The sequence below is a fragment of the Elgaria multicarinata genome, chromosome 5 (genome assembly GCF_023053635.1).
Source record: "Elgaria multicarinata webbii isolate HBS135686 ecotype San Diego chromosome 5, rElgMul1.1.pri, whole genome shotgun sequence".
NCBI lineage: Eukaryota > Metazoa > Chordata > Lepidosauria > Squamata > Anguidae > Elgaria > Elgaria multicarinata.
This window is the reverse complement of record NC_086175.1, coordinates 137,650,499-137,677,734: the sequence shown is the minus strand read 5'-3', so window position 1 is coordinate 137,677,734 and position 27,236 is coordinate 137,650,499. Positions and strand designations below refer to the sequence as shown.

The following is a 27,236-nucleotide window of genomic DNA, read 5'->3' as shown; positions in this document are numbered from 1 at the left end:
GGATGTACTTTTGGGGGTTATCTTGCCATCCTGAGATCCCAGTGATATAGGGTGGGATACAAATGTTTAATAAAATAATAAATATTGTAAGGCCCATATATCTCCCTTGGTAAACCTCTCAGTTGGTGACATGCTGGATTTCGTGCTAAAACAAAGACTTCTTAGCAGCACTGAGGCACCCCTGACTCAATTTGTTGAGTTTTTCAGTCTGTCTTTTTAAACAGTGACTCCATGTCTTCCGTTATGTTTTTCCTTTATCTCTCTCCTGTACCTCCCGTTACTTTTTCTGCTTCCATACTCAGTCTTTATTGTTTGTTCTATCTCTTCTATATCTGACCACTTGTTCTAGTAGTTTTCTGTCTTTGGGTGGTTGGATAGACTGGGGAATAGGGTCAGGGAATTATTGGCCCACCTTATTTCTCTTTTTAATGTTTCTCTTTTTAATGACCAATTTTTGTTTCTCTTTTTAATGACCAATAGAAATCTTAATAAAATCTTTTTTAAAAAAGAAATCTTAATAAGAAAAAAGATTTAACTGATTCTTTTTTTAAAGTGGCAGCCCTCACTACATCTCGTGGTAGCGAATTCCATAGTTTGTACTGTGTGATGAAGGACTTCTTCTTCTTTGTCCTGAATCTCCCACCGCTCACCTTCATTGGATGACCCTATTAGATCACTAGTATTAGGATTGCTCTTTTCTGCACTTCTTCCAGCTCTATAATAATATTTTTGAGATGCTGTGACTGGAACAGTACATAGTATTATAAGTGCAGTCACACTATAGATTTGTATATGTTCTGGGTTGTGTGTGTGTGTGTATATGCTGTATTACTTCACTCTGTGTCAGAGTGCAAAAGTTATATTAGCTGGGATGAGTTTCCTTGAAGCTCTTTTAAGACGGTTTCCTAAATAGCCTTCAAAAATTTGATGCAACTGTAAGGAACTGCTTTATACAGAGTGAGGTCAGTGATCAGTTTATTTCAGTAGTATCCAGGGTCTCCAGGCAAGGACATTCCCAGGACTGTGCCTGAACTACTTCGATGCGAGGTGCCAGGGCTTAAATTGGGGGCTTCATCTGTTAAGAGTGTGTGCTGTGACACCTTTGCCTTGACCCAAGGAGGTCAAAATGTTCCCGCAGTTCTGTGAGCAAGGTCAGTTTCAGCCAAGGTTCGGAGGCAGAGCTGCACTTGCTGAGCTGGATGGCTCTTTTGTACGTTTCTCCAAATGATTCATTGGATGTGGTTTTTGGCTTCCTTCAACTTTCCTTCTTACCTTTCCAAATGATTGCTAACTTGTTATGTGGGCTGTTGCTGACAGGAGCTATTGACTCACTAACGGCTGTGGGAAAAAACCTCTGCTCCTGCCACTAACTTCCATCATCCACTTGCAGCAGCAAAAGTGTTTATGACCTTTCACGTTTCCAAGCAAGTTGAGCTAGAATCAGTCCGTTTCTCCCAACCTCATGATTATATAAATCAGAAAAGGAATAATGATTGACTGTTATAAACTTCCTGACTGTTAGAGCAGTACGACAATGGAACCAGTTACCTAGGGAGGTTGTGGGCTCTCCCACACTAGAGGCATTCAAGAGGCAGCTGTCAGCAATGCTTTAAGGTGGATTCCTGCATTGAGCGGGGGGTTGGACTTGATGGCCTTGTGGGCCCCTTCCAACTCTGCTATTCTATGATTCTATGTGGGCAGGGTATTCCGGAGCTTCAGAGCCACTGCAATAAAGGCCCTGCTCCTGCCACTGTCATGGAACCTGACCCGATCTCAGTTGATCAGTGGGCTAGAATCATAGAATAGTAGAGTTGGAAGGGGCCTATAAGGCCATCGAGTCCAACCCCCTGCTCAATGGGAAAGGTGGTCTTTTAGTAGGTACCTGAGTTCCAGGCTATATAGGGCTTCAAAGGTTAGAACCAGCTTTTTAATTGGGCCTGGAAGTAATCATTGTAGCTAGTGCCGAACAGACTGAATTTGAGAATGCTTCCCCATAACTGTTGAAAGAGAGGGAGTGTATTCTGCACCAGCTGAAGCTTCTGAGCTATCTTCATGGGCATCTCTAAGTAGATTGCACTGCCGTAAGCAAGTTACAGAAGCATGAATCAGTGTGGAAGGATCATCCGTGTCTTGAAAGTAACAGAGCCTCCACGTGAAGTGCAGATGCTAAAAGGCACTCCAGCAGCAACTACTCAGACAGCAAGCCTGGGCACAGAGGCACCCCCAACTGCTTTCCCTGATCAGCACAGTTACCTCAGCTATCCCAGGTCAATGGATCCGTTCCAGGCCACATGCATCCCCCACCAGCATTGAGCTTGTCTGAGCTCTACTTTAGTCTGCCCACTCTCATCCCAGCTGGTGTTCTGCATCAGTTCTGAACACCGCAAAGAAACCCGGGGAAGGAGCCATGCATGCCAAAGCGTTGCATTGTTTTTCCAGGTGGGAAATCTCATGGGCAAAAAGGAGACGGCTTTCTCAGTCCGGCTGTGGCTCCTTCAGCAACCAGTCTATTATTTTTTAGGTGACAGGCATTTTAATGTTTTGTATTTAAAAATAGTGTTAAGAGGAAGCGATATTTTAAAACACTGGAACTGAAATGTCTATCTTATTGTTTGAATTGTGTATTGTGCTAATTGCGTTGCTTGTTACTTTAAATTAGTTTGTTGTATACATTTTTTCTTTTGTTTTAAATTACATTTTATGTAAACCACCCTATGATCAATATTATGAAGGGCAGTACATCAACCAGGACTAAATAAAGCAGTGTGCTTATGTCATTGGATGCAGAGTCCTTCAGAAGTGGAAACAGGGGATTCTGTGGCTTTACAGCAACGCTTCTCAAACGATGTTGTGGAGGAGTGTATGGTTCCTTGGAAGCCTCCTGAGATCCCTTCAGTGAGAAGATCAGTAGAGGCGGACAAGGTTCCCCGTAAGACAACATGACCTTCACTACTGATCTCACCCTGCAATGCACAGCCCCAGGGAGGTGCTAGGATATGCTCACAGTTCACACAGAGTGTCACTGGGGCCCAACAGGACTAGCCTGCACCCTGAGAGTACTGAGTGTGCACCTTGCAACCCTTGCCCAAATCCTTTCCAACGTACAGGCATTTCTCAGCAGAAATATTGATGTGGAAAGGGTATTAGACAGATTTGAAAACCATTGCTTCTTCATCGTGGTCTCTGTGCATCATATGGGCTCTGCGCCTGCACGGAGGTCGTTTTGGGAAACTTCCAAAGCTGAGGTGCGCATGTCTTCGGGTTTTCTGCCCTTCTCCTCTGTTCTCTTTTACCACCTTGCTAAAAGGATGCTTCGTTAGGAATTTCTTTGCGTCTCTATTGAGATAGCTATAGCCAAGTTTATAGTTTTCATTTTTCTTGTTCATATTTCTTAGTTTGTTTTTATACCTATATATATATAAAAAAATAGAAGATGACCACTCGAAGAACCACAGTTACAGGCAAGCAACCTGTTCTTTGAGCTAAAGTTGAAACGTTGAGCTTTTTCTCCAGCCCAGAAAACTCAGAGCAGCAATTTGGGCAGAGATATGTTTTACTCCTCTGCTGCTTAACAGGCAAATTGTGTGGCATAATCACACACACACAAACACAGAGAGAGACAGAGAGAGGGAGAGGGAGAGAGAGAGATCGAGAGAGATCAGACGAAGCAGTACCTTTTCCAGTAGCAGCATTGAGTTACTGACTTCAGCATTGCCTCACAACAGCCCAAGACAAAGAAGATATTCATACAACACGTTAACCCATACTCAGAGGTCAAGTATGGGTTGTTGTTGAACTGTAGGTAGTTCGTTGAACTGCGGCTTAGCGAGTTGACTGGACTGAGGACGTTTTCTGCAGGGTGGCTTGTTAACTATGCAGTGTGATTTGTCAACCACCCTGAACAAACCAACAACAAATCATGGGTTCTCAAATCATGGCGGCTTGTTCAATAAAAAATAAGTGACACTGCATGGTTAGAATCAGAATGGTAGAGTTGGAAGGAGCCTACAAGGCCATCAAGACCAACTCCCTGCTCAGTGCAGGAATCCACCCTAAGGCATCCCCGACAGGTGGCTGTCCAGCTGCCTCTTGAAGGCCTCTAGGGTGGGAGAGCCCACCACCTCCCTAGGGAACTGATTCCATTGTCGCACTGCTCTAACAGTCAGGAAGTTTTTCCTGATGTCCAGCTGGAATCTGGCTTCCTGTAACTTGAGCCCGTTATTCCGTGTCCTGCACTCTGGGAGGATCGAGAAGAGATCCTGGCCCTCCTCTGTGGGACAACCTTTTAAGTATTTGAAGAGTGCTATCAGTCTCTCTTCATAGAGCTTTGTTTCCAGACCCCTGATCTTCCTGGTTGCTTTCCTCTGAACATGCTACTTTCTCTATCAAGTTCTCACAGACCACTTTTCTACCAAAGTCAAGGCAAGCAGGTGACTTGCTCTGAGGACGCAGGCAGAGATCAACTCACACAGATTCTGACATTCCAGAGGCCGAATAGGCCCAGAGTCTTCCAGACTACTTCTAATTAAATCTTAGCTAAGACCCCACAGCAGTGCCAAAACTATCCCTGACAGCCACCCTGCAGAAAATGTCCTGGGTTCAGATAACACACTAAGCCACAGTTCAACAAACCACCCACACTCAGCCACATTCACTCCCTTTGGTGAACCCAGCCAAAGAGAGTGAAGTTGCCTGGGGATGGGTTGTTCTCTGCAGGTTTGTTGGCCTGTGTTGAGGCAGACTTGCGTTCTCTCCCACACTCCTGCGCCACTGTGACCCTTCTGCCTGTGCTCGACTGCAGACTGTGCTTCTCCTGCGGAGAAACTCCTCACGCTCCACTGGACATGGAGTTGCTCAGTCTGAAAATATTTCAGAAATGAAATTGGATCTCTGGATGGCAGGAGAAAAGGCTTGGCACAGATGCCTGCAGGCACATTCCAGGTTCTGTGACTAGGCCCTGTCTTCCTAGGGTTATGTTGCAGTGAAACTGCAAGAATAAAAGCTGCCAAGCAATTGCAAATGAAAGGTTATGTGAGTCAGTCAGTTGAAAGCAGAAAGAGGAGGGCTTGCAGGAGACGTGGGTTTATAATGACTCTGAAAGACGTGTTCGGTATATGGGTTGATGTGTTCAGGAAGTTGTGAAAACTCTTCTTTGGGCAGGAGGTTGTGTTAGTGGATGCCTCTGGGCCTGCCTGCAGTACTGGGGTTCAGTCATTCTGTGAGACAGTCACAAAGTCTAGAGAACATGATCTGGCTTACAGTTTCTAGACGGCAGAGTCCCGTCCCCACCCAATAAACTTGTCTGGGAAGATCTGAACATGTTGAGTGCATCCTATCCTTAAGCTTCAAGACACCTTTTAATCTGTTGACTGCTACTGCTCTCTAACAGAAACAATTATTATTCTAAATTGATACATTTGAAATCAAACATTTTTTTTTTCAAATTGGGGGGGGTAGTTTTCATTCTGTCTTTTAGTTAGTGGGTCTCATACCCAATTCTTCTTTCTTTGGAGAGCTGAAAATGGCTTAAGTATGGGCCAGCTCTTGTCCTGGTCTAGTGTTTAAACAGCAAAAATGCATGATGTGCCTTCAGCACATTCTCCCCAGGCCTTTTATTAATGACTAGCTGTACCCTGCCACGCGTTGCTGTGGCTCAGTCTGGTTAAATTGAAAAGAAAGAAAAGACAAAGCGGATGTAATATGTTTAATTTCCCAGTGCTTGTGGATATACAATATTTTTAGTTGTTCCATTGTCTGTGTAGATATAGAGATTGTCTGGTTTGCCGACTCTAGAACTCGCAACATATAATTGTCCATGTGAGAAGCAATCTGTGTCTAGATCTAAACCGCACAATTCTAAAGATTGGCCCTGAGCTTTGTTGATGGTGATTGCAAACGCCAATCGCATTGGGAATTGCAATCTCTTAAATTGAAATGGCATATCTGTTGGAATCATAGGAATGCGAGGAATGAGGACATCTTCACCTTTGAAAGGTGCTGTCAAGATTGATCTCCGACTATAACAATTGCCACTTCGTCTATAGTTGGAGCATTGAATCTTCGCACATGTTCTCCAGCAGGCGTTTTGTCAGCATGAATAACAATCTTGTGTGTATCAGATGGCATCATGTCAATTGCTGTTTTGAACAAATGTACTAAATTGTTTTTTTCGTGAAGTAGCTGTTGCAGTTTTGAAACGACGGACCTTTTTATGCCGGTATAAATTCCGCAAAGTGCATTCAATTCATCATTGCCATCACCAATGAAATACATTTGTAGGAATTTATGTTGACTATCTTGAAACGGAAGGAAGGAACCGGCTTTATGATAAATTTGTCCTTTGACTTTGAAAGTTGGCATAAATGGAGCTGTGATGATTTCTGCGCCGAACGACATCATTTGGAAGCATGAGTTGTATTTCCTGTTGTTAGGTAGGAAAGGCTTTGATTCTGCGGTATATCCGGCAACCAAAGTTTGTAATGGCTCTGGTGGTTCTCCAAGTTGAGGCAGTTTAATTTTTCCAGCAGCGCAACACATTCCTTTTGTTTCTCCATTAAATTTAAGAGCCTTGCAATAAGGACACACTTCAGTCACAGTGCAGATGAAAACATGCCGCCTCAAACTATAATCATCAGCTGGGTTGTACCGGAATGCAAAGCGATTGTAATCATATGATTGTTTACCAAGGAGTCGTGTTTGACGCTGATGTGCTGTTTCTCGTTGACGTCTTTCAACCACTCTCAGCCTGTTGTGTTTATTCTGTTGAGAACAAAGCAGATCTGAAGCTGTAGAACGCGATTGCCGTGCTCGCAATCGTGCATCCTCAAGTCTGGCTGAACGTTGCTTGGTTGATTCCTTGGCACGTATTTGAGGCATTCTTTTTCTTTTTCTCTCGTTTGCTGATGCCCGTTCTTCCTCAGTCTGATTTGCAATTTCTCGTCGCAGTGCTTCCGCTCCGCGAGTATGACGACCTAAGTGTGATCTTCTGCGAGGCATTATTTGGATGAAGTAAAGCAGATTGTTTGGTTTTTTTAAAAAGGATGTTTTTACAGTGAGGAGGTTAGTGGAAACTCCTGGCAGTTACCTTTCTTCAGAGCGTGTAACTGTCTCAGGTGTGACATCTATATTCACTCAGCCAATTGTGAGAGAACATGCAAATAGGAGAGGAGGCAGAGGCAGCGGATTGGCCTACTGGTTGGCGATGTCACAATGATTCACTCCAGAATCCAATATAAACTTCTCCTGTTGACCTTCAAAGCTTTTCACGGTCTAGCTCCTGCCTATCTCTCCTCTCTCATCTCACACTATTGCCCCGCTCGTGCCCTCCGCTCCTCTGATGCCATGTTTCTCGCCTGCCCAAGGACCTCTACTTCCCTTGCTCGGCTTCGTCCTTTTTCTTCTGCTGCCCCTTACGCCTGGAATGCTCTTCCAGAACACTTGAGAACTACCAACTCAATCGCAGCTTTTAAAACTCAGCTAAAAACTTTTCTTTTCCCTATAGCTTTTAAATGTTGAGTTTGTTCTGACTCTATACTGTTAGCCTCACCCTACCCGGTGCCTGTTTACACTTCCCTGTGCCTGTTTGCATTCTCCTTCCCTCTTTATTGTTTACTACAACTTATTAGATTGTAAGCCTATGCGGCAGGGTCTTGCTATTTACTGTGCAATCTGTACAGCACCATGTACATTGATGGTGCTATATAAATAAATAAATAAATAAATAAATAAATAATAATAATAATAATAATAATAATAATGATCAGCAGGACTGGTTTTGAGGAGGCCTATTTCTTCGATTTTAAGACAAACCTTTGACCCCATATAGAACATAGTTACATAACAACGCTCGCGTATTCGAATGCAACGTTGTGTCAAAATTTCAAAGCAATCGGTGAAGAACTTTCGGAGATATAACGTCTGTTTCGAACGAACATTTACATTTTTATTTATATAGATTCTAGTAGCCTAAAGAAATGTTCCTGGGGGTTCATAGAGAGAAACACTTCGAAAGAGCAGTTCTGTAGTTCTGCAGAACAAGAAATGCTTTCTTCTTCACTGTGATTCTGCTGGGAAGAAAATACAGCTGCTTTTTGCTGTGTTTTGGATATACACAACATCCTACTCTTACATTGCTGCATTCTTAACAATTACGTATGCAAACAAAGTTCTGCTGTCGCATATAGAAGCTGTTGTACATCCGTGCTGCCAGTCATGCTGCAGATGGGAGATCCAGGCATGTTTGCTTTTTCTCCCTGTCCAAATAGTACACTTCTGCGGAGTGGGTGGGGCGGGGGGAGGAAATGTAAATTAAGAAAATGTAATTCTGCTTTTTTAACTCTGTGTGTGTGTGCCTGCCTTTCCACCTCTTTCGTTATTTGGCAGAGCTGTTTGGGGCCAGGCAGAGAACTAAGACGTTTTCAAGGAAGTGGATTGTGTTTGAGCTGGAGCAAAGTGCCACTTGCTGATAACGTAGTGAAAACTCTTGGCCTCACTCCACTTGTCCCTGTGTCAGCTCAGTGTGCTGTGGGTGAGGCTGGCATTTTCTGTTTCCTCTGCAGAAGATGACGACAAGGCAGTTTGTGTCTGCTTTAGCTACCTAACTGGCTCCCATTCATGGATATTTTGGAGCTTTGACGGTTGGAACTAAAGCCCTTCTTCAAAAGTCATGTAACAATGGAACATGAGGAGTGGGTTACAGCTTGGTGGTAGAGCCCCAAGCCTGTCATGCAGAGAGTCCCTGGTGCAATCCGAGGAAAAAGGATCTCTGGCAGTAAGGCAGAAAAGATGTGGGACTTTGTAGAACTGTCGCCTGCCAGAATAGACAGCATTGGGAGAGCGAGATGGAATGGTGGTTTGATGTAGCTTTACATGTTTACAAGTAAACAAGTTTACATTGTAAACAAGTTTACAAGTTTACAAGTTTATATTATTAGAATGTAAGCCTATGCGGCAGGGTCTTGCTATTTACTGTTTTACTCTGTACAGCACCATGTACATTGATGGTGCTAAATAAATAAATAAATAAATAAATAATAAGTAGGCAATGTACATAGGGTGACCATATGGAAAGGAGGGCAGGGCTCCTGTATCTTGGAATTGTTGTAGATCGCAAGCTGACTATGAGCCAACAGTGCGATATGGCTACAAGAAAGGCAAATGCTATTTTGGGCTGCATTAATAGAAGTATAGCTTTCAAATCACGTGAGGTCCTGGTTCCTCTCTATTCAGCCCTGGTTAGGCCTCATCTAGAGTATTGCGTCCAGTCCTGGGCTCCACAATTCAAGAAGGACGCAGACAAGCTGGAGCGTGTTCAGAGGAGGGCAACCAGGATGATCAGGGGTCTGGAAACAAAGCCCTATGAAGAGAGACTGAAAGAACTGGGCAGGTTTAGCCTGGAGAAGAGAGGATGGAGGGGAGACATGATAGCACTCTTCAAATACTTCAAAGGTTGTCACACAGAGGAGGGCCAGGATCTCTTCTCGTTCCTCCCAGAGTGCAGGACATGGAATAACGGGCTCAAGTTAAAGGAAGCCAGATTCCAGCTGGATATCAGGAAAAACTTCCTAACTGTTAGAGCAGTACGACAATGGAATCAGTTACCTCGGGAGGTGGTGCGCTCTCCCACACTAGAGGCCTTCAAGAGGCAGCTGGACAACCCTCTGTCAGGGATGCTTTAGGGTGGATTCCTGCATTGAGCAGGGGGTTGGACTCGATGGGCTTGTAGGCCCCCTCCAACTCTGCTATTCTATGATTCTATGATCTTTAACAATTGTATTGAAAAAGGTATTTATTTATTTATTACATTTTTATACCGCCCAATAGCTGAAGCTCTCTGGGCGGTTCACAAAAATTTCAGAAGGTGTCATTTGTATGTGTGCGGCACCTGGTGAAATTCCCTCTTTATTGCAACAGTTAAACCTGTAGGAGCCCTGCCCTCTTTTATATCTGGTCAAGAGGGAGTTAGCTCCAAATAAGCATTGCTCTTGTATTTGTCTTGGTGCTTCCCCTGTGGTGCTGCCAAGGAACCTTCATTTCTCTGAGCACTCTTTGTGCTGCCTAGTACTTTCTGGGGCTTACCTACTTAATTTTTGAATGGCTTTCAGCCAGTTCCTTGGACTTTTTTTTTTTTTAGCAGAAATAGCCAAACTGAATTATATCATTAGAAGATATACTCAACCTTCATGTTTCCAAAGTGCTGTGGGCATGATCCACTAAAGATATTTCTCTTCTGTGAGCCCCATGTAAACAGCCTCCACTTTCACAAGACCAACATTTTGCACTTGTGTAGGCCCCATACATTTCTCTGGGGGGTTCTGCAGGAGATGTCCCTAGCGGATTGCACCTCTACTTGGTTGGTAAGTTGTTCAGTCAGGCTTACAAAACTAATGACAGGTCACCTATAATGGTGGAATCAGGTTGCTGGGGCATTCTGCATTGTACCTTGGGATGGACAATGACAAATGCTCCAGAATCCTGGTTATTGTTAGAAGATGCCCCGTAGAAGGGAATGCTTTAAGAGTTGGATTAATTCTGTCCCTTTACCGTTTTGGATTACTATTGAGGATATCTATGAGATGATCCAGACTTTGTGAAGAGGATATGATGTCTCTTTCTTGGTCAAGGTAACGAGAACATAAGAACACCAGAAGAGCCCTGATGCTGGATCAGACCAAGGGGTCCATCTAGTCCAGCACTCTGTTCACACAGTGGCCAATCAGCCGTCTGCCAGGGACCAACAAGGCAGGACATGGTGCAACGGCACCCTCCCACCCATGTTCCCCAGCAACTGGTGCACACAGGCTTATTGCCTCAAATACTGGAGATAGCACACAACCAACAGGGCTAGTAGCCATGGATAGCCTTTGCCTCTAGGAATTTATCCAACCCCCTTTTGAAGCCATCCAGATTGGTGGCCATCACTACATCTTGTGGTAGTAGCTCACATGATGTCTGCTGGGAATGGTGATTTCTTAGATTGCCAACCTTGTGGAAAGCATGGGAAGGGACCTGATGGTTTTTCAACCTTGCAAGCATGTAAACTCCATCTGCACAAGTACTATAGCTTCTTTTCCCTTCTTTTGTGGCAGTGGTGAGTAGTCATGAAGTCATCATGCTGTTGCTGTAATCCCACCAAGGTGGTGGTAGTGGTATCTCACCAAAGATCCTTAAGGCCAAGGGAAGATCTTGTAGACACCCTCCAACCGCTGCCTTTTTCTCTTTGAAGCAACAGCTCTGAATGTTGATCTGACCAGACCAGAGCTCAGCATTCCCACAGCAGCTTATAAACAGGCTTGGTTCATGCCTTGATCTTTGTGACCCTGTTCCTGAGGGAGACGCTGCTCCCAGGGGTGAGAGCAATCTGTCCACAGTCCTTCCAACTGCATTCTACCATTGCTGTCCTCACAGGGTCATTGCTGTGGTCCCACTTCTTTCTGTAAAGTACAAGCAAACGCCTGATGGTAACAATTTATGTTTGCAATTTATTGATGCAGTTTATTACTGGCTTTTCATTATAAAATAATCTCAAAGCAGGGTACAAAACCAATGCAACAAAATAAAACCATATCATACTGATAAAACAGTAAAATGCAGAACCAGAAGCACTGAATAAGTAAATTCTACACGATGCGCTAACATAGATTAAGTCAAAGCCCTGGGTGAACAAATAGGCTTTTAGTTGGCTTCAAAAGCTTGCAAGACTTGGCATGAAAAGGGGGGTGAGGGGAGTTCTACAATTGGGGTGCCTGTCCCTCTCTTGGGTTGCCACATGTCAAACACCAGGAAAATGCAGTATGATCAAAAGGGCACCCCCTCTAGATCTTAATATCTGAGAGATAGTAATCTCTGTTCTCCAGCCCTTTGCAAAGCTATAGGATTTTATGAAAGCAGTTTTTAGTGCAGTTAATTGTTGGGCCCAGACCTAGAGTCAACAGGTCACAAAGGAGACTAAGGAGATCAGCCCTTGAAGGGTTTTATGCCTGAAATACATTACGCAGCTGCAGCTCTTTTTAATAAACTTTCTCAGGGCTCTTTTCCACTTTAGCTTCTAACAAGAGTAGAAGAAACCCAAGAGTTCATCAGTCTGGTTTTGGTGTGATATAGTCACTATAGCCTATAGTGACACTAATGCTTGACTTGTGGGCCCTAAACGGTTAATGAGGGAGTAAAAGAAGGGAGGGACAATATGGAAAGGGAAAGCTTTTTTTAGGTGGTGAGAAAATAGGGCTTGAGAAGCAGGAGGAGAAGGTAGGAAACAAGAGAGGCCGAATAAGAAACCTTGTCTGGGCACTGAGAAGATGGGGAGGCTTGCAAGGGCAGTGGGCCTGTGGTGGTTTCTGAAAGCCCTTTGCAGGGGATTCTGAGGGGTGGCATGACACATTCAAGGAGCCCTGCGGTTCTCTAAGCAAGTGAAGCTGTCACGCCGCTCCGTGGAGTCATGAGTTCCTGTCTGTTGGAAGGAAGTGGTTTGGCAGTTCAGAATCCGATGACAGATCGCTAAGGCCTCAGTCCTACTCCTGTGGGGTGGGACTTAACCCTTGGCCTGACTGGGGCTTTGTGTGTGTGAGAGAGAGTTACTGCTGTGTTAAGAAAGAAGGGTTTCACATGGGAGGCAATGGGTACCCACAAAGGTTTGGGTTTGTTTGTGGCATTTATATCCTGCCTTTCCATTAAAAATGGCCAAGGTGCTAACGGCAATAAAATCCATAACGAATAATGTTTTTAAAGACAGCATAACAGTAAGCCATATGAGATCATCTAAAAAAATATGAGAAGGGTATATGAAAATTTCAGCACGTTAGAGCACCATTAAGTCAGGGGAAAACAGGGTAGCAGACAGAAATAAATCAGCCCCACAGACCAAACATCACTTTATTTTTTTAAAAAAACATCAACACTTTGCCTGCTGGACGAAGGTCATCAATAAGAAGGCTTTACAAGCCTCCCTTGCAAGAGCTTCCAAAGTCTATGTGCAACCACTAAGAACAGCCTTCCATCTGTCCCAGATGTTGATGGCTCATAGAATCATAGAATAGCAGAGTTGGAAGGGGCCTACAAGGCCATCGAGTCCAACCCCCTTGCTCAGTGCAGGAATCCACCCTAAAGCACCCCTGACAGAGGGTTGTCCAGCTGCCTCTTGAAGGCCTCCAGTGTGGGAGAGCCCACAACCTCCCTAGGTAACTGATTCCATTGTCGTACCGCTCTAACAGTCAGGAAGTTTTTCCTGATGTCCAGCTGGAATCTGGCTTCCTTTAACTGGAGCCCATTATTCCGTGTCCTGCACTCTGGGAGGATCGAGAAGAGATCCTGGCCCTCCTCTGTATGACCACCTTTTAAGTATTTGAAGAGTGCTCTCATGTCTTATTCCGTGTCCTGCACTCATAGAGAAAGGACTCTCCAGGAGATCCCAGCTATACCCAAGCAGGCTTGTACAGGAGGAGAAGGTGGTCCTTCAGGTAGCCTGGTCTCGACAAGGCCTTCAGTGCTTTCTAGCACTTTGAATTATACCTGGAAGCAGGCTGGCAGCCAGTGTCACAGTCTCCCTGTAATAGCCTGGCTGCAGCATTCAGAACCAACTGGAGGTTCCAAGCAGTCTTCAGAGGGCAGCCCCGTGCAGAGCACATTGCAATGACCTAAACGAGATGTCACTTCAGCACGTGTCATCGGGTCAGATCAGACACCTCTGGGAACCAGGCCGGTGGAGGGAGGTTGGTGCACCAGCCTCAGCTGACCAAAAGCATTCTTGGCCACTGCCAAAATCTGGGCATCCAGGCCTAGAAGTGAATCTACCTTTTGTACTTAGAAATTTACTGAAAGGACCTGACACGTTCCCAACAAAAGCTGGGTACTTGTTCTCTTCTAAGGAATAGTTTAAATGAGTGATTGCATGCTCACACCCTCCTCTCTCTTTCTTTCCCTCCCCCCCACTTTGTTTTTGAGGGATTCCGTAAATACCGAGATAAGTTTCTCTCTTGGCTGCATTTCCAGGATTATTAAATTGAGTTACATAAAGGAAGGTTCTTCAGCCTAAACTATGCTGCTCTAATCCCACCCTTCTGCCCTCCTGCCATTTATTATGCTGTAGTAGTACTTGGGGTAGCTGGCAGCTGGAGATAATCTTGCCTGTGATTTGAGCCACTAAGAAGACCCCAGGGCAAAATCCAATAGAAAAGCCCAACAGGAATGTTAGGAGTTGTGCAAGAGCACAGCAAAGAATGAGAAGAGATTTAAATAATGGGCACAGAATGTTTTGATGTCATTGATGATTACCATGTGAGCTAACCTTGTTGGGCTGATGGGACGCTACGCTACTCAACAACGATATGAAGTCTGGCCACAGAAAAGGTGAAGGGGGGAGAGTAGGGAGGAGATCCCTGAGGGACTTCGGGGTCCACTTCCTTTGTGGTTGTCACATAACCACACTTCTTAAAATTATAGAATCATAGAATAGCAGAGTTGGAAGGGGCCTACAAGGCCATCGAGTCCAACCCCCTGCTCAGTGCAGGAATCCACCCTAAAGCACCCCTGACAGAGGGTTGTCCAGCTGCCTCTTGAAGGCCTCCAGTGTGGGAGAGCCCACAACCTCCCTAGGTAACTGATTCCATTGTCGTACTGCTCTAACAGTCAGGAAGTTTTTCCTGATGTCCAGCTGGCTTCCTGATGTCCAGCTGGACATCAGGAAAATCATTTGAGCATTCTTCCTTTCATAATCCCAGTCAGGAGGTTAAAAAGTGATTAAAAGATGGATTTATTTCTGCTTTTCATAGGATGTTTTTTTGGTTAGAATGTTAGACTGCCAGAATGTTACTGAACCTCCTGGTTTGAAACAAGGCAAGTCAGATCAGAAGAGCCAGGCAACCCAGCCCTGATATAAAGATTTCATCCAACTTTTCAATTATGCTTGGGCTATGGTGAGCGTTTGGAAGATGGAACTGAAAGCCAGCCATGGAGAATGCTCTCAGCTAGTCTATCCACAAGGCCACCCACCGTTGGCTCATCTTGAAGATGATGTTGGAACAAAAGGAAGGAGACCACTATCTTTTCATGTTGGGTACAGGCGGTATCTTAATGCGTGTTGTTGATACGAGCATGGAACTGGCATTTAGACTATTTTGCAGCCAGACGTGGAACTTCAAATGTCTGGTCGTTTACCTTTTTAATATCCCAACTACAATTGTATCTCCTAAAATGACCCAGGGGAAATATATCTAAGTGAAATTTGTTGGAAGTGATGCATGTTCACCAGTACGTATTTTCAGGACAAATAGATCCTGGCTGATATTTGGGACAAGACCTGATACCTTGGCATTAGACTGGATCAGGGCAATGTGTGGGGGCAAGGTTTCGCGGTCTCCCTCCTCCAAGGCTCTGGGGCGTGTGTGTCTGTCTCTCTTAGAATCTGGCAAAGACCCACAAATTCTCCCCTTTAGGTCTACATCGGAAAATGGCCCACTGGGCGTGCTACATGAAGAAAAAATGGATTATGGTTGGACTCAATGGCCTTGTACGCCCCTTCCAACTCTGCTATTCTATGATTCTATGAATATTTTATTTTAGAATGATGAATAACATGTTTAAGACAAGGTGTTCAGATATTTACTTCTCCAAATGATTTCTAAAAACTTAAGTACAGTATCAGATTCAGTTATTTTTATGGGAATGGGTGCTTTACGTCTGCTTGACACTGTGGAGGACTAGCAGAGACAAATAATTTTCTTTATTACTAATATTGATGGTTTCTTCTATTCGTTTGTTTTTAATTGTTTTTGCCTGCTCCTCATAAACTGGAAAACCCAAAGAAGTTCCTTACAGTTCAGAAGCTTTTGCAGCTCCACTTGTTATTTATTTATTACCTTTTTTGATACCGCCCAATAGCCGAAGCGCTCTGGGCGGTTCACAAAAATTAAAATCCCGAAGAGCATAAAAACAACCAACAATCTAAAAACACAAATACAAAATACAATATAAAAAGCACAACCAGGATAAAACCACACAGCAGAAATTGATATAGGTTAAAATATGGAATTAAAACAGCAAAGTTTAAAATTTAAGTTAATAGGTGTTAAAATATTGAGAAAATATTATGTTACCAAAAAAAAAAGCAAACATTTAAAAAAGTAAATTCAATTTGTAATAATTGTTTGAATACACTGTGCTTTTAATATACCAAGTGTGATGGTTTTATGCCAAACCAACTTGTACGTAATTAGATTTTATGTTCATAAAACCACCCAGAGAGCTTCGGCTATTGGGTGGTATAAACATGTAATAAATAAATAAATAAATAAATAAATAAATAGAATAAATAAAGTAACAAGGTGACTTTCAATCTGTATAATGTGCTAATATTGCATTTTAAAAAAAAATTCTGAAAATTTCCGTTTCCCCCCTCCCATATCTTCAAAACTTCCAGAATTTTTACATCTCTAGTTGGAATCCAACTGAATGGATGTTCTTGTGGGCTGGGGAGTTCTTGTGGGGTGTGTGTGCTGTGGGGTTGGGGAGAGGAATTGAAGGATCTCTTCTCGATCCTCCCAGAGTGCAGGACACGGAATAACGGGCTCAAGTTACAGGAACATCTGGACATCTGGAAAAACTTCCTGTTAGAGCAGTACGACAATGGAATCTGTTACCTAGGGAGGTTGTGGGCTCTCCCACACCAGAGGCCTTCAAGAGGCAGCTGGACAGCCATCTGTCAGGGATGCTTTAGCGTGGATTCCTGCATTGAGCAGGGGGTTGGACTTGATGGCCTTGTAGGCCCCTTCCAACTCTGCTATTCTATGATTCTACGAAATCTAGTCGGAACTTGCTCACTGCAGGTTGGCAAGGAGCAGAGCTCTAAATGCAGTTGGGTTAGAGAATTCAGAGGCTGCATACAGCTCCCCTCCCTGCTTTTTCTCTGCTGCCTTTCTACAGACACCTGCATTTCTTGTCAGCGCTTGAGCTGTGCTGTGTGACTCAGCCAGCTGAGCCCGTCTTAGGCAGCCACCTGTGCTGGCAGAGAGTTACCGGGCTCTGGAGTCCTCTGACTCATCCTGCCTCTCATAGTTTTTACAAGATTGTTCTCTAGCACAGGCTGCCGCTTTTATTGCTTGCTGGCTTGGCTGTGGTTTATGACCCACCAGCCTCCCACTGTGACCCTGGCGCTCTGCTGGTTGAATTGCAGTGGCGTATCATTAAGCGGACCAAATTTGTTTGGGGTGAGTCGGTCCCTCAATCTAAAACCTGAGAAGAGCTCCGTTGCTGAGACCTGTGGCAACCAGCCAACTTGATTCCCTCATGCAGCCATTGAAATAAAACCAAAAGTTCTGGGGGTGGAAGGAAAAGGCGTTCCGTGTTGTCCGTGACGTCAAAGCGTAAACATTATTTTTCACTTTCTTTTGGAAGGCTTTTCCCTTGGACTAAGGTCTGCATTGGTCAGGTCTCGAGCCAGTTTTTAAGCACTCCAGGCCATGGCTTGAGATAGAGAAGTCTCTTTTAAATTCCTTTCTGTCCACAAATGCTGTGCTGTTTCTGTAGCGTAAAGAAGTCTAGTGCTTTTGTTGTTTTCCTAGGGCTTGTCAGTTCTCATTATTTATTTATTTATTTAAAACATTTATATCCCGCCCTATGTCATTAAGATTTCAGAGCGGCGTACAGATAAAAGCATACGGTATAAAACAATAAATATGCACAGTTAAAAACAAATTAAACCATGAACAAGTTAAAACAATATATAATTTAAAAGCAGTAAAAGCAATTAAAACAGTTAAAACAATGTGCCAGTGAGTTTAGCCATCAAAGCCTTTGTTAAAAAGCCATGTTTTTATTTGGCGCCAAAATAAAATCCGTGTTGGCGCCAATCGAGCGTCCAGGGGGAGGGCATTCCACAGTCGGGGTGCCACAGCAGAGAAGGCCCTCTCCCTTGTCCCATCATAACGTATATGTTGCATTGTTGGGATACGGAGAAGGGCTCCTCCAACAGATCTAAGGTCTCGGGCAGGCCTATATAAGGAGAGGCGCGCTCTCAAGTATCGAAGTCCCAAGCCGTTTAGGGCTTTAAACGTCATTACCAACACCTTGAATTCCGACCGGAAGTATATAGGCAGCCAGTGCAGTTCCTTTAAGACCGGTGTTATGTGGGCTCTGTAAGATGTACCTGCCAGTAGTCTAGCTGCTGCATTTTGCACTAGCTGCAACTTCCGCGTCGTCTTCAAGGGCAGCCCCATAGCCAAAGCTCTCCGGGCGGTCGACAAAAATGGGCAGTCCATATGTTTTCGTGCTGGCTGCCCTGTGCAAATCAGGCTGAAAACCTTTCAGAGGACTTGATTTACTCACCTGCCAGGTCCTGAGTGGTACTTGCATAAAGTATTCACCAGTCTTTGTGGCATATCGCTTGGGTCAAACTCTTCATCCAGCTCTTTCCTATAGCCTCTAAGCTTCCTTTGTGGCAGGATCCATTGCTACAGCCTGGGTTCAAATTTCATTGGGAAGCTTGTCTTTGGCAGATGTGCAGCAAATTGCCAAAGTGAAACAGTTCCATATTTCAGGAGTGAGTCTGTGCTTCCAGGGCTCATTCGTCAAATATGGAGCAACGGCATGGAGTAGCCACAGATGGAAAATTAAAAAGTCGGTGCTCGTAGGTCAGGGCATTTGATGCCTCTGCACTTTTCAGCAATGTGACATCACAGAGATGCTATTCTGCATAGCTAGGCTTCCCCATACTTCCTGGTCATAAGAAGAGCTATGCTGGATCTGGTCATAAGTACGTAAGAAGTGCCACGCTGGATCAGACCAAGGGTCCATCTAGTCCAGCACTCTGTTCACACAGTTGCCAACCAGATGTCGACCAGGCACCCACAAGCAAGACACGAGTGCAACAACACCCTCCTGCCCATGCTCCCCAGCAACAGGTGTACCTAGACTCACTGCCTCTGCTCCGGGAAGTAGCCCATCGCCATTAGGTCCACCTAGCCCAGCATCCTGTTTGCGCAGTCTCCAAAGGCCAGGATGATTTCCCCTCATGTCTCCATGTTGAAGCACCTAATGTGCTTCAAAATAGCAAATGCTATTTTGGGCTGCATTAATAGAAGTATAGCTTCCAAATCACGTGAGGTACTGGATCCGCTCTATTCGGCCCTGGTTAGGCCTCATCTAGAGTATTGCGTCCAGTTCTGGGCTCCACAATTCAAGAAGGACGCAGACAAGCTGGAGCGTGTTCAGAGGAGGGCAACCAGGATGATCAGGGGTCTGGAAACACCCTATGAAGAGAGACTGAAAGAACTGGGCCTGTTTAGCCTGGAGAAGAGAAGGCTGAGGGGAGACATGAGAGCACTCTTCGAATACTTGAAAGGTTGTCACACAGAGGAGGGCCAGGATCTCTTCTTGATCCTCCCAGAGTGCAGGACATGAACTAACGAGCTCAAGTTAAAGGAAGCCAGATTCCAGCTGGACATCAGGAAAAACTTCCTGACTGTTAGAGCAGAATGACAATGGAATCAGTTACCTAGGGTTGTGGGCCTTCCCACACTAGAGGCCTTCAAGAGGCAGCTGGACAACCACCTATCAGGGATGCTTTAGGGTGGATTCCTGCACTGAGCAGGGGGTTGGACTCAATGGCCTTGTAGGCCCCTTCCAACTCTGCGATTCTATGATTCTATGTATTGTTGGGTGTGTCTTAACACTGCTGGGGTTTTGTTTTTCCTTAACTTCCCCCTTCCTCCTTCCCTCAGAGTTCTGCCGCATCGACCAGCCCTTGTGCCACAATGAAGATGAGCAGCTCAGCTTCGAAGCCGTCCGCAACATCCACAAGCAGATGGACGATGATGCCAATGGCAACGTAGATGTGGAGGAGAGTGACGAGGTGAGGCCTTAGTGCATTGGCACTCTCACTTTCACATTTTCGGGGTGGCGGAGGCGGCTGCTTTCTGCCCTCATCCTCTGGTTGGGTAAATGCGTTTCCAGTGATCCAGGGTGTTGCAGATCTGCTCTGCCTACCTAGGGGAAACGAAGTGTGAACTAAGGCAAGAGCTCCTAGAGCAGCCTTCCACAATGTTTTGGATTGCAACTCCCATCAGCCCCAGGCAGCATGGCCAATGGTCTGCAATGCTAGGAATTGCACTCAAAAACATCCGGAGGGCACCAAGTTGGGGAAGGCTGCTCGAGACTGAAGCTCTGGGCCACCCTGTGAACATCACAGAGAGCTGGGCAAAGCTTCTGCCTGTGAGGGACTGAGGGTTCTTTGCTGAGCATAATTCCTGGAGCCCCATCAGAGCACAACCAGCTAGCTTTCCCCCTCTTACTGCTATACTCTTCCCCTCCCTCAAACTTACCTTCATAGTCCATAACACACACACACACACACACAGAGACACACACTCTCTCACTCACTCACTCACTTGACTTCCCTAAGACCAACGCGAGGCAATTCCCTCCCTTCTATTTCTTCTGTTCTAAAATTTTTCAAACCTTTGGAAATGGATAACGTAGAAGTGGGGCCGGCTTTCCATGGGGCTGGCCCCTTCTCTGCTGGGGCTTGTGCTCAGGCCTCAGCTTATCTGGTAGAGCGAAAAGAAGATGGAAAATGTTGAGCTACCTTTAAGCTCCAGGACTTTCTCTTCAGTCCTTCCACCTGCTTCATCCAGTTTCAGAGCAGTAGCAGTCCAGCTGCTTTGGCCATCAGGCATTTGTCCTCACGTGCTTTCTGCTGGCAGATTGAAAGTGGAGCGCATAAGAAAGCAGTGGCGCATGTGTGCAGAAGCTCCGTCTAAGGGCCAGCTGCACATTCCTGCCTCTTATCACTGCCCTAAACGCGCCTTCTCTTGAGCTTGCTTCTATCCCTGCCCTTGTTTACCTATGAGGTGCATTCTCAAAACATGTGCAGAACCAGCTGGAAAAGAATAGTTGCTGGTCTTTGTAATGTGCAACAAATCAAATACAAATCCGAGAAGAGCAAAGGTGTCCTTGTGCATGGAGAGGGGGAAGTGGACACACGGTTTTTCTCCCTCCCTCATAACATTAGAATCTGTTTGTGTGTGTGTGTGTGTGTGTTGGTAGTGGTTTCATCCTGTTTACTTATTTATAACAGCGGAGTGCAATTTGTGACCCTTGGGGTATGACACAAAAGGAAAAGGGGATGGGGAGTGAAGAGGAAGAAAGCAAATGTGGGCACCCATTCTTAATGATATATAATAGTTCTTAAAATGACCAGCTGGAGTGAAAATAGTTCAGGCAGAGGAGCTGCCAAATGGTTCCCCTTCTCTGCCTCTACCGCAACCTGATGGAGTCCAGTGATGCTTGAATAGAGAGAGGTTCGTGGCAGACAAAAGGAAGTACTGTGGAATTTGCTACCAGAAGATGTAGTAATGGCCACAAATGTACATGGCTTTAAAACAGAATTAGACCAGTTCATGGAGAATAGGGCTGTTCGTGGCTACTAGTCATGATGGCTACAGGCCACCTCAAGTCTCTGGATGCTGCCTCTGAATTCCAGTTTCTGAGGAACAGCAATGGGAGAGTCCCCCTCCCTTTGAGGTTTTGCTTGTGGGCTTCCCAGGGGCACCTAGCCGGCCACTGGGGGAAACAGGGTGCTAGACTAGCTAGGCCTTTGATCTCATTCAGCAAGGCTCTTCTGATGTGCTTATGGCTTCTCCTAGGTTTCACCCCCAGCCCCACACCTCCATTGCAATCCTAAATGTTCTGTTTGTTTAGGATTGTGAGGGGGGAGGGAGACATGTCTAAATTGTCTCTGGAAGTGTTTGACCATTTAGAATCATTGATATTCTATGATTCGATGTTTGGACATCATGCTAAATTATAGCTCAGCATGAGTGAGAATGGGCCACATCGGGCATTGTGCTATCCCCCATCCCTTCCCAACCCCCAGCATGGCTGCAAGGAGGAGTCTGGAAGCTTTTGCTTCCGGTTTAGATCATAGAATCATAGAATAGCAGAGTTGGAAGGGGCCTACAAGGCCATAGAGGCCAACCCCCTGCTCAATGCAGGAATCCACCCTAAAGCATCCCTGACAGATGGTTGTCCAGCTGCCTCTTGAAGGCCTCTAGTGTGGGAGAGCCCACAACCTCCCTAGGTAACAGATTCCATTGTCGTACTGCTCTAACAGTCAGGAAGTTTTTCCTGATGTCCAGCTGGAATCTGGCTTCCTTTAACTTGAGCCCATTATTCCGTGTCCTGCACTCTGGGAGGATCGAGAATAGATCCTGGCCCTCCTCTGTGTGACAACCTTTTAAGTATTTGAAGAGTGCTATCATGTCTCCCCTCAATCTTCTCTTCTCCAGGCTAAACATGCCCAGTTCTTTCAGTCTATCTTCATAGGGCTTTTTTTCCCAGACCTCTGATCATCCTGGTTGCCCTCCTTTGAACACGCTCCAGCTTGTCTGCGTCCTTCTTGAATTGTGGAGCCCAGAACTGGACGCAATACTCTAGATGAGGCCTAACCAGGGCCGAATAGAGAGGAACCAGTACCTCATGTGATTTGGAAGCTATACTTCTATTAATGCAGCCCAAAATAGCATTTGCCTTTCTTGCAGCCATATCGCACTGTTGGCTCCTATTCAACTTGTGATCTACAACAATTCCAAGATCTTTCTCGTTTGTAGTATTGCTGAGCCAAGTGTCCCCCATCTTGTAACTGTACATTTGGTTTCTATTTCCTAAATGTAGAACTTGGCATTTATCCCTATTAAATTTCATTCTGTTGTTTTCAGCCCAGCACTCCAGCCTATCAAGATCCCTTTGAAGTTTGTTTCTGTCTTCCAGGGTAGACAGAACAGTAGATGAACGGAAGCTTGTTGTGTTGTACGAACCAACAAACTGCGGTTAACCTTAAGTGAGAACAGGCTGTAATTAACATTAACCACAGCTTAGGGTTTGGACAACATGCTTCCAAAGGAAATGTGATGAACTGAAATGAGAAGCAAAAGATTCTGACCTCCCTTCGGGCATGCTAGAGGAAGAGAGGGAAGGAACGTGGTAACACGGGGCTTGCTGGGGCTTGTTCTTTTCCTGCGAAACTCTGGTTTGACACGATATCCAAGTGGATGTCCCATTTTGAATTGGGGTCATTGTGAGCAAAACTGGAGGGGGGAAGGAGAGCTTTAGGGTGTATGCTTTGAGGTGGATTCCTGCATTGAGCAGGGGGGTTGGACTCGATGGCCTTATAGGCCCCTTCCAACTCTACTATCCTATGATTCTAGGATTTTAGGATAAAGGCAGAATGGGGGACAGGGGAGGTGCTGGCAAAGGCCACGAATGAAGGATCTGTGAAATGTTTCTCCAAATGGCTGTTGTGAATACTGTGGGAAACTGTAGTAAAGGTGGTGCCAGTTTTGCGAGGTTGTCACGGGGCCCAGAGGCAATGGTCGCGGTAGCGGAGGAAATCAAACCCTCCACTTGAAAATGGAAGCTGATTGTTCCCGGGACCAAACTGGAAGCCTCTCTTCAAAAGAGAAACAGTTTGCTGCCATTGCGAGCAGCTGCTTTTGCACCAGTTCTCCATTTCTGCATGTAGGTTTCGCCCCTGTAACTCTAAGCACCCTCCTTGGAAGTTCCACGAGAATCAAGTGGTCTTATTCCCAAATAAATGTGGTTTGGGGGGCTAGGTACCTTATCTCCTTCTTAATTTTTGAAGGGTTTCTTTTTTAAAAAACCCCCAATAAAACCCTGTTTTGAAAGATTTCTCATTATTCGTTTTTTAGAGTTGCATCGTAAGGAATCCATCCTCAACTTGTCTCCCTACTATGGAGCTCTTAAACTAAAATTTGGAGTTCAGATTAACAACTCTCCCACCACTTTGTCTGTTTTCCAATTTTTCCATAAGATATGGTCCTATTGCCCTCCCGTTCCAGCGCTGTTTTATTGGAAATTGATATTTATATTTTAATTTAGGCTTGTAAAAAGCATCCACTCCTTGGCCAAGGGCTGAGATTGAAACTAGCTAAGAACCAGGCTTTTAAGAGCAAGCTGAGCCCCCGCTTTCCCCCCACTTAGGGAGTGCTGTATCTTCAAAAGATGTGCATTTCTTGCATCGGAGGCATCTCCTCCTTCCCGCCATGCATTCTGGCCTGTCTGGGCAGATCACCTCCACAAGTTAGACCTGCCTGTTGAGACATTTTCCTTGGTGCTTTCAACAATCAAGTGTATTTAGAACTTTCCCATCCCATCTTGAGTTGCCTGAAGGACAGTTTCCCAAGGGAAGTGTCTTGAATTGGGCATGCTTAAGCCTGCTTGCTTGCTTGCTACCTGATCTTGGCTCAGACTTGTGATTAAACGGAGTACTCTGGTCCTTCTTCCCATAGGCAGGAGGAGGTGGTGAGACTCTATTTTGTACAAAATAGCTGGGAGTCTTTTTCCAGTCTTCTGAAGCCCTGTGTTGTTTGCTTCTTGAACCCTTGTGCTTTTGTCAGATTTCTACCTCCATTCGTATATAGCTTCCATCCGTAGCATAAACACCAGCAGTATTTTAGGGCTTTGAAGAGGCATTAGGCAAAACGTAGGAAACCTCAGTCTAGACCAGCCTTCCTCAACCTGGGGCGCTCCAGATGTGTTGGACTACAACTCCCAGAATGTCCCAGCCAGCTCTGCTGGCTGGGGCATTCTGGGAGATGCAGTCCAACACATCTGGAGCGCCCCAGGTTGAGGAAGGCTGGTCTAGAACATCAGGTATTCTAAAAAGTAGGATATATTTATTGAGAAATAGACTTATCAGGCACAAAATTAGGCATAGAAACAAAGTAAGCTGAGTGAAGATTTAACGTGGCCTAAATCAGAACATGAGACACGGTTAGCATTGCATAGGAATTGTAAGTCACTTTATTTAAACCAGATGCAGGCATCTTAGTCAGAAGTTACTTTTGCTTCAGCCTTTATCTTGAGAGCATAGCATGCATGGCACCTGGACAAGTGGCACTTGAGCAAAGTCTAAAACTCATTCCATTGTTCTTATTATTTTTAAAGACAAGATCCCATAACAATAAAATGAAGACATACACAGCATAGGCTCTTTGTTAAATATTAACTTTTTTTGCAGGATTCTGAAGAAATGTTTGGCAAAACCTCAGAAACAACATCAGATATTTTAACCATATTAGGTTCAGAATTAAACATGGAAACAAAATAACTCAGATGAATACTTCCAAACTGCACGGTGCACAGTTACCAGGATCCACCCCTTAATTAGCCATCAGGAACAAAGTCATTAACTGGGCAGTCAGGATCTTTCTCGTCAGAAAGGATCATTGAGTGGTGTGGATAATTTGCTATCCCTGAAAGTGACCTCTCCCTTAGAGAACAGAAACAGGCATTTCTTGTATGCTGGCACAAGTGATTTGCAGAAAGGCCATCTCACATGTTCCAGTTCTTTCCGTATACCTAAAAATGTGACGGTTCATTGCAGCAAGCAAGTGTATACTACAGGATCACTTGACCTAGCTGTGAGTGTGTCTAATACACTAAAGAGCAGAGAAAAGTAGGGTGGATTTTGTAGTTGCTCGGATGACCACTTAAATAACACCAGTTACGGGTAAACTACCTTGACTGTTGTCTTTATGGTCTCTGTGTAGTTTGACAATTTAGGTAACTAGTAAGTTAATGTACCTGAAGTCAACTGCTGGTGAGATCCTTGAAAGACTTTGTAGAATTAAATTATCAACATATGCTTTAACATCTAGTGCATAGTGTCTAATAAATATGGTTGGGATAGTGCAGGTGAGAGCCTTGGAAAGTTCAAGGGGGAAGTGATAGCCACAAGGTAGACTGCCTTGAAAGACAATAGGAAGAAAGTTCAGATGTTTAACTCATAAGTTGTGTAAGTACTAGCAGTAAGCTTCATAGAATCATAGAATAGCAGAGTTGGAAGGGGCCTAGAAGGCCATCGAGTCCAACCCCCTGCTCAATGCAGGAATCCACCCTAAAGCATCCCTGACAGATCCCTTCAGATCACAGCGATCTCTTTCCAGATGGTACAAATTAAAAAACTCCTTCCAAAACATGATTCAACAGAGGATGGAGAAAACACTCTGCTGGGCATCAGCTTAGGGACAGAGATGACTGAACTCTGAACCCAAAGAGAAGATGAGGAAAGGCATCTCTAAAAGATTACAAAACCAAGCAGTCTTTCCAGTCCAAGCCTTAGGAGGCAGTAAATTTGTAGAAATGGGACAAGTTGGCAGCCTAGGAACATCAAGTGAAAGACTTGGGTGCATCCTTGGCAGCTCAAAGGAGATGTTCCATTGGGATGTATCCTCCAGGCTGTGAGACTGAGGAACTTTGCATTGTGGTGCAAAAACTATCTGTGGTCTTGAAGGAATGGATCTGTATCCTGCGTAGATAAGTGAAATACCCTCAAGATAGCTGAAGAGATTTGGGGAATCACGTGTGATGTGGCTGTCATGCAGTGATGAGAAGACAAGACAGTTTATGTTCTCTGCCTCTAACTGGTAACCAGGGTTGAGGGGAGCATACATGATGAACCCTGTTATACCCTCATGAATACATCTCCACAGGACCCTCAACCTGCGCCCACCCTGGATCTGCTCCTTGTCCTGCACATTTAGGGAATAGAAACCAAATGCACAGTTACAAGATGGGGGACACTTGGCTCAGCAATACTACAAACGAGAAAGATCTTGGAATTGTTGTAGATCACAAGCTGAATATGAGCCAACAGTGCGATATGGCTGCAAGAAAGGCCAATGCTATTTTGGGCTGCATTAATAGAAGTATAGCTTCCAAATCACGTGAGGTACTGGTTCCTCTCTATTCAGCCCTGGTTAGGCCTCATCTAGAGTATTGCGTTCAGTTCTGGGCTCCACAATTCAAAAGACAAGCTGGAGCGTGTTCAGAAGAGGGCAGAGGTCTAGAAAAAAAGCCCTATGAAGAGAGACTGAAAGAACTGGGCATGTTTAGCCTGGAAAAGAGAAGATTGAGGGGAGACATGATAGCACTCTTCAAATACTTAAAAGGTTGTCACACAGAGGAGGGCCAGGATCTCTTCTCGATCCTCCCAGAGTGCAGGACACGGAATAATGGGCTCAAGTTAAAGGAAGCCAGATTCCGGCTGGACATCAGGAAAAACTTCCTAACTGTTAGAGCAGTGCGACGGTGGAATCAGTTACCTAGGGAGGTTGTGGGCTCTCCCACACTAGAGGCATTCAAGAGGCAGCTGGACAACCATCTGCCAGGGATGCTTTAGGGTGGATTCCTGCATTGAGCAGGGGGTTGGACTCGATGGCCTTGTAGGC

The 27,236-nt window shown here is 45.0% G+C and overlaps 1 protein-coding gene across 4 annotated transcripts in view; it reads left to right on the top strand.

Annotated features, from left to right (window-relative positions):
- Positions 1-27,236, top strand: part of STIM1 (stromal interaction molecule 1) — a 109,809-nt gene that overhangs the window by 31,416 nt on the left and 51,157 nt on the right. For 3 of the 4 annotated variants that reach the window (XM_063127337.1, XM_063127339.1, XM_063127341.1), the window contains exon 3: positions 19,710-19,840. The exons of the other annotated variant lie outside the window; for it this stretch is intronic. In XM_063127337.1, coding sequence (XP_062983407.1) covers positions 19,710-19,840 — 131 coding nt within the window. The remainder of the gene's footprint in view (positions 1-19,709; positions 19,841-27,236) is intronic. 4 annotated transcript variants of the gene reach the window in all.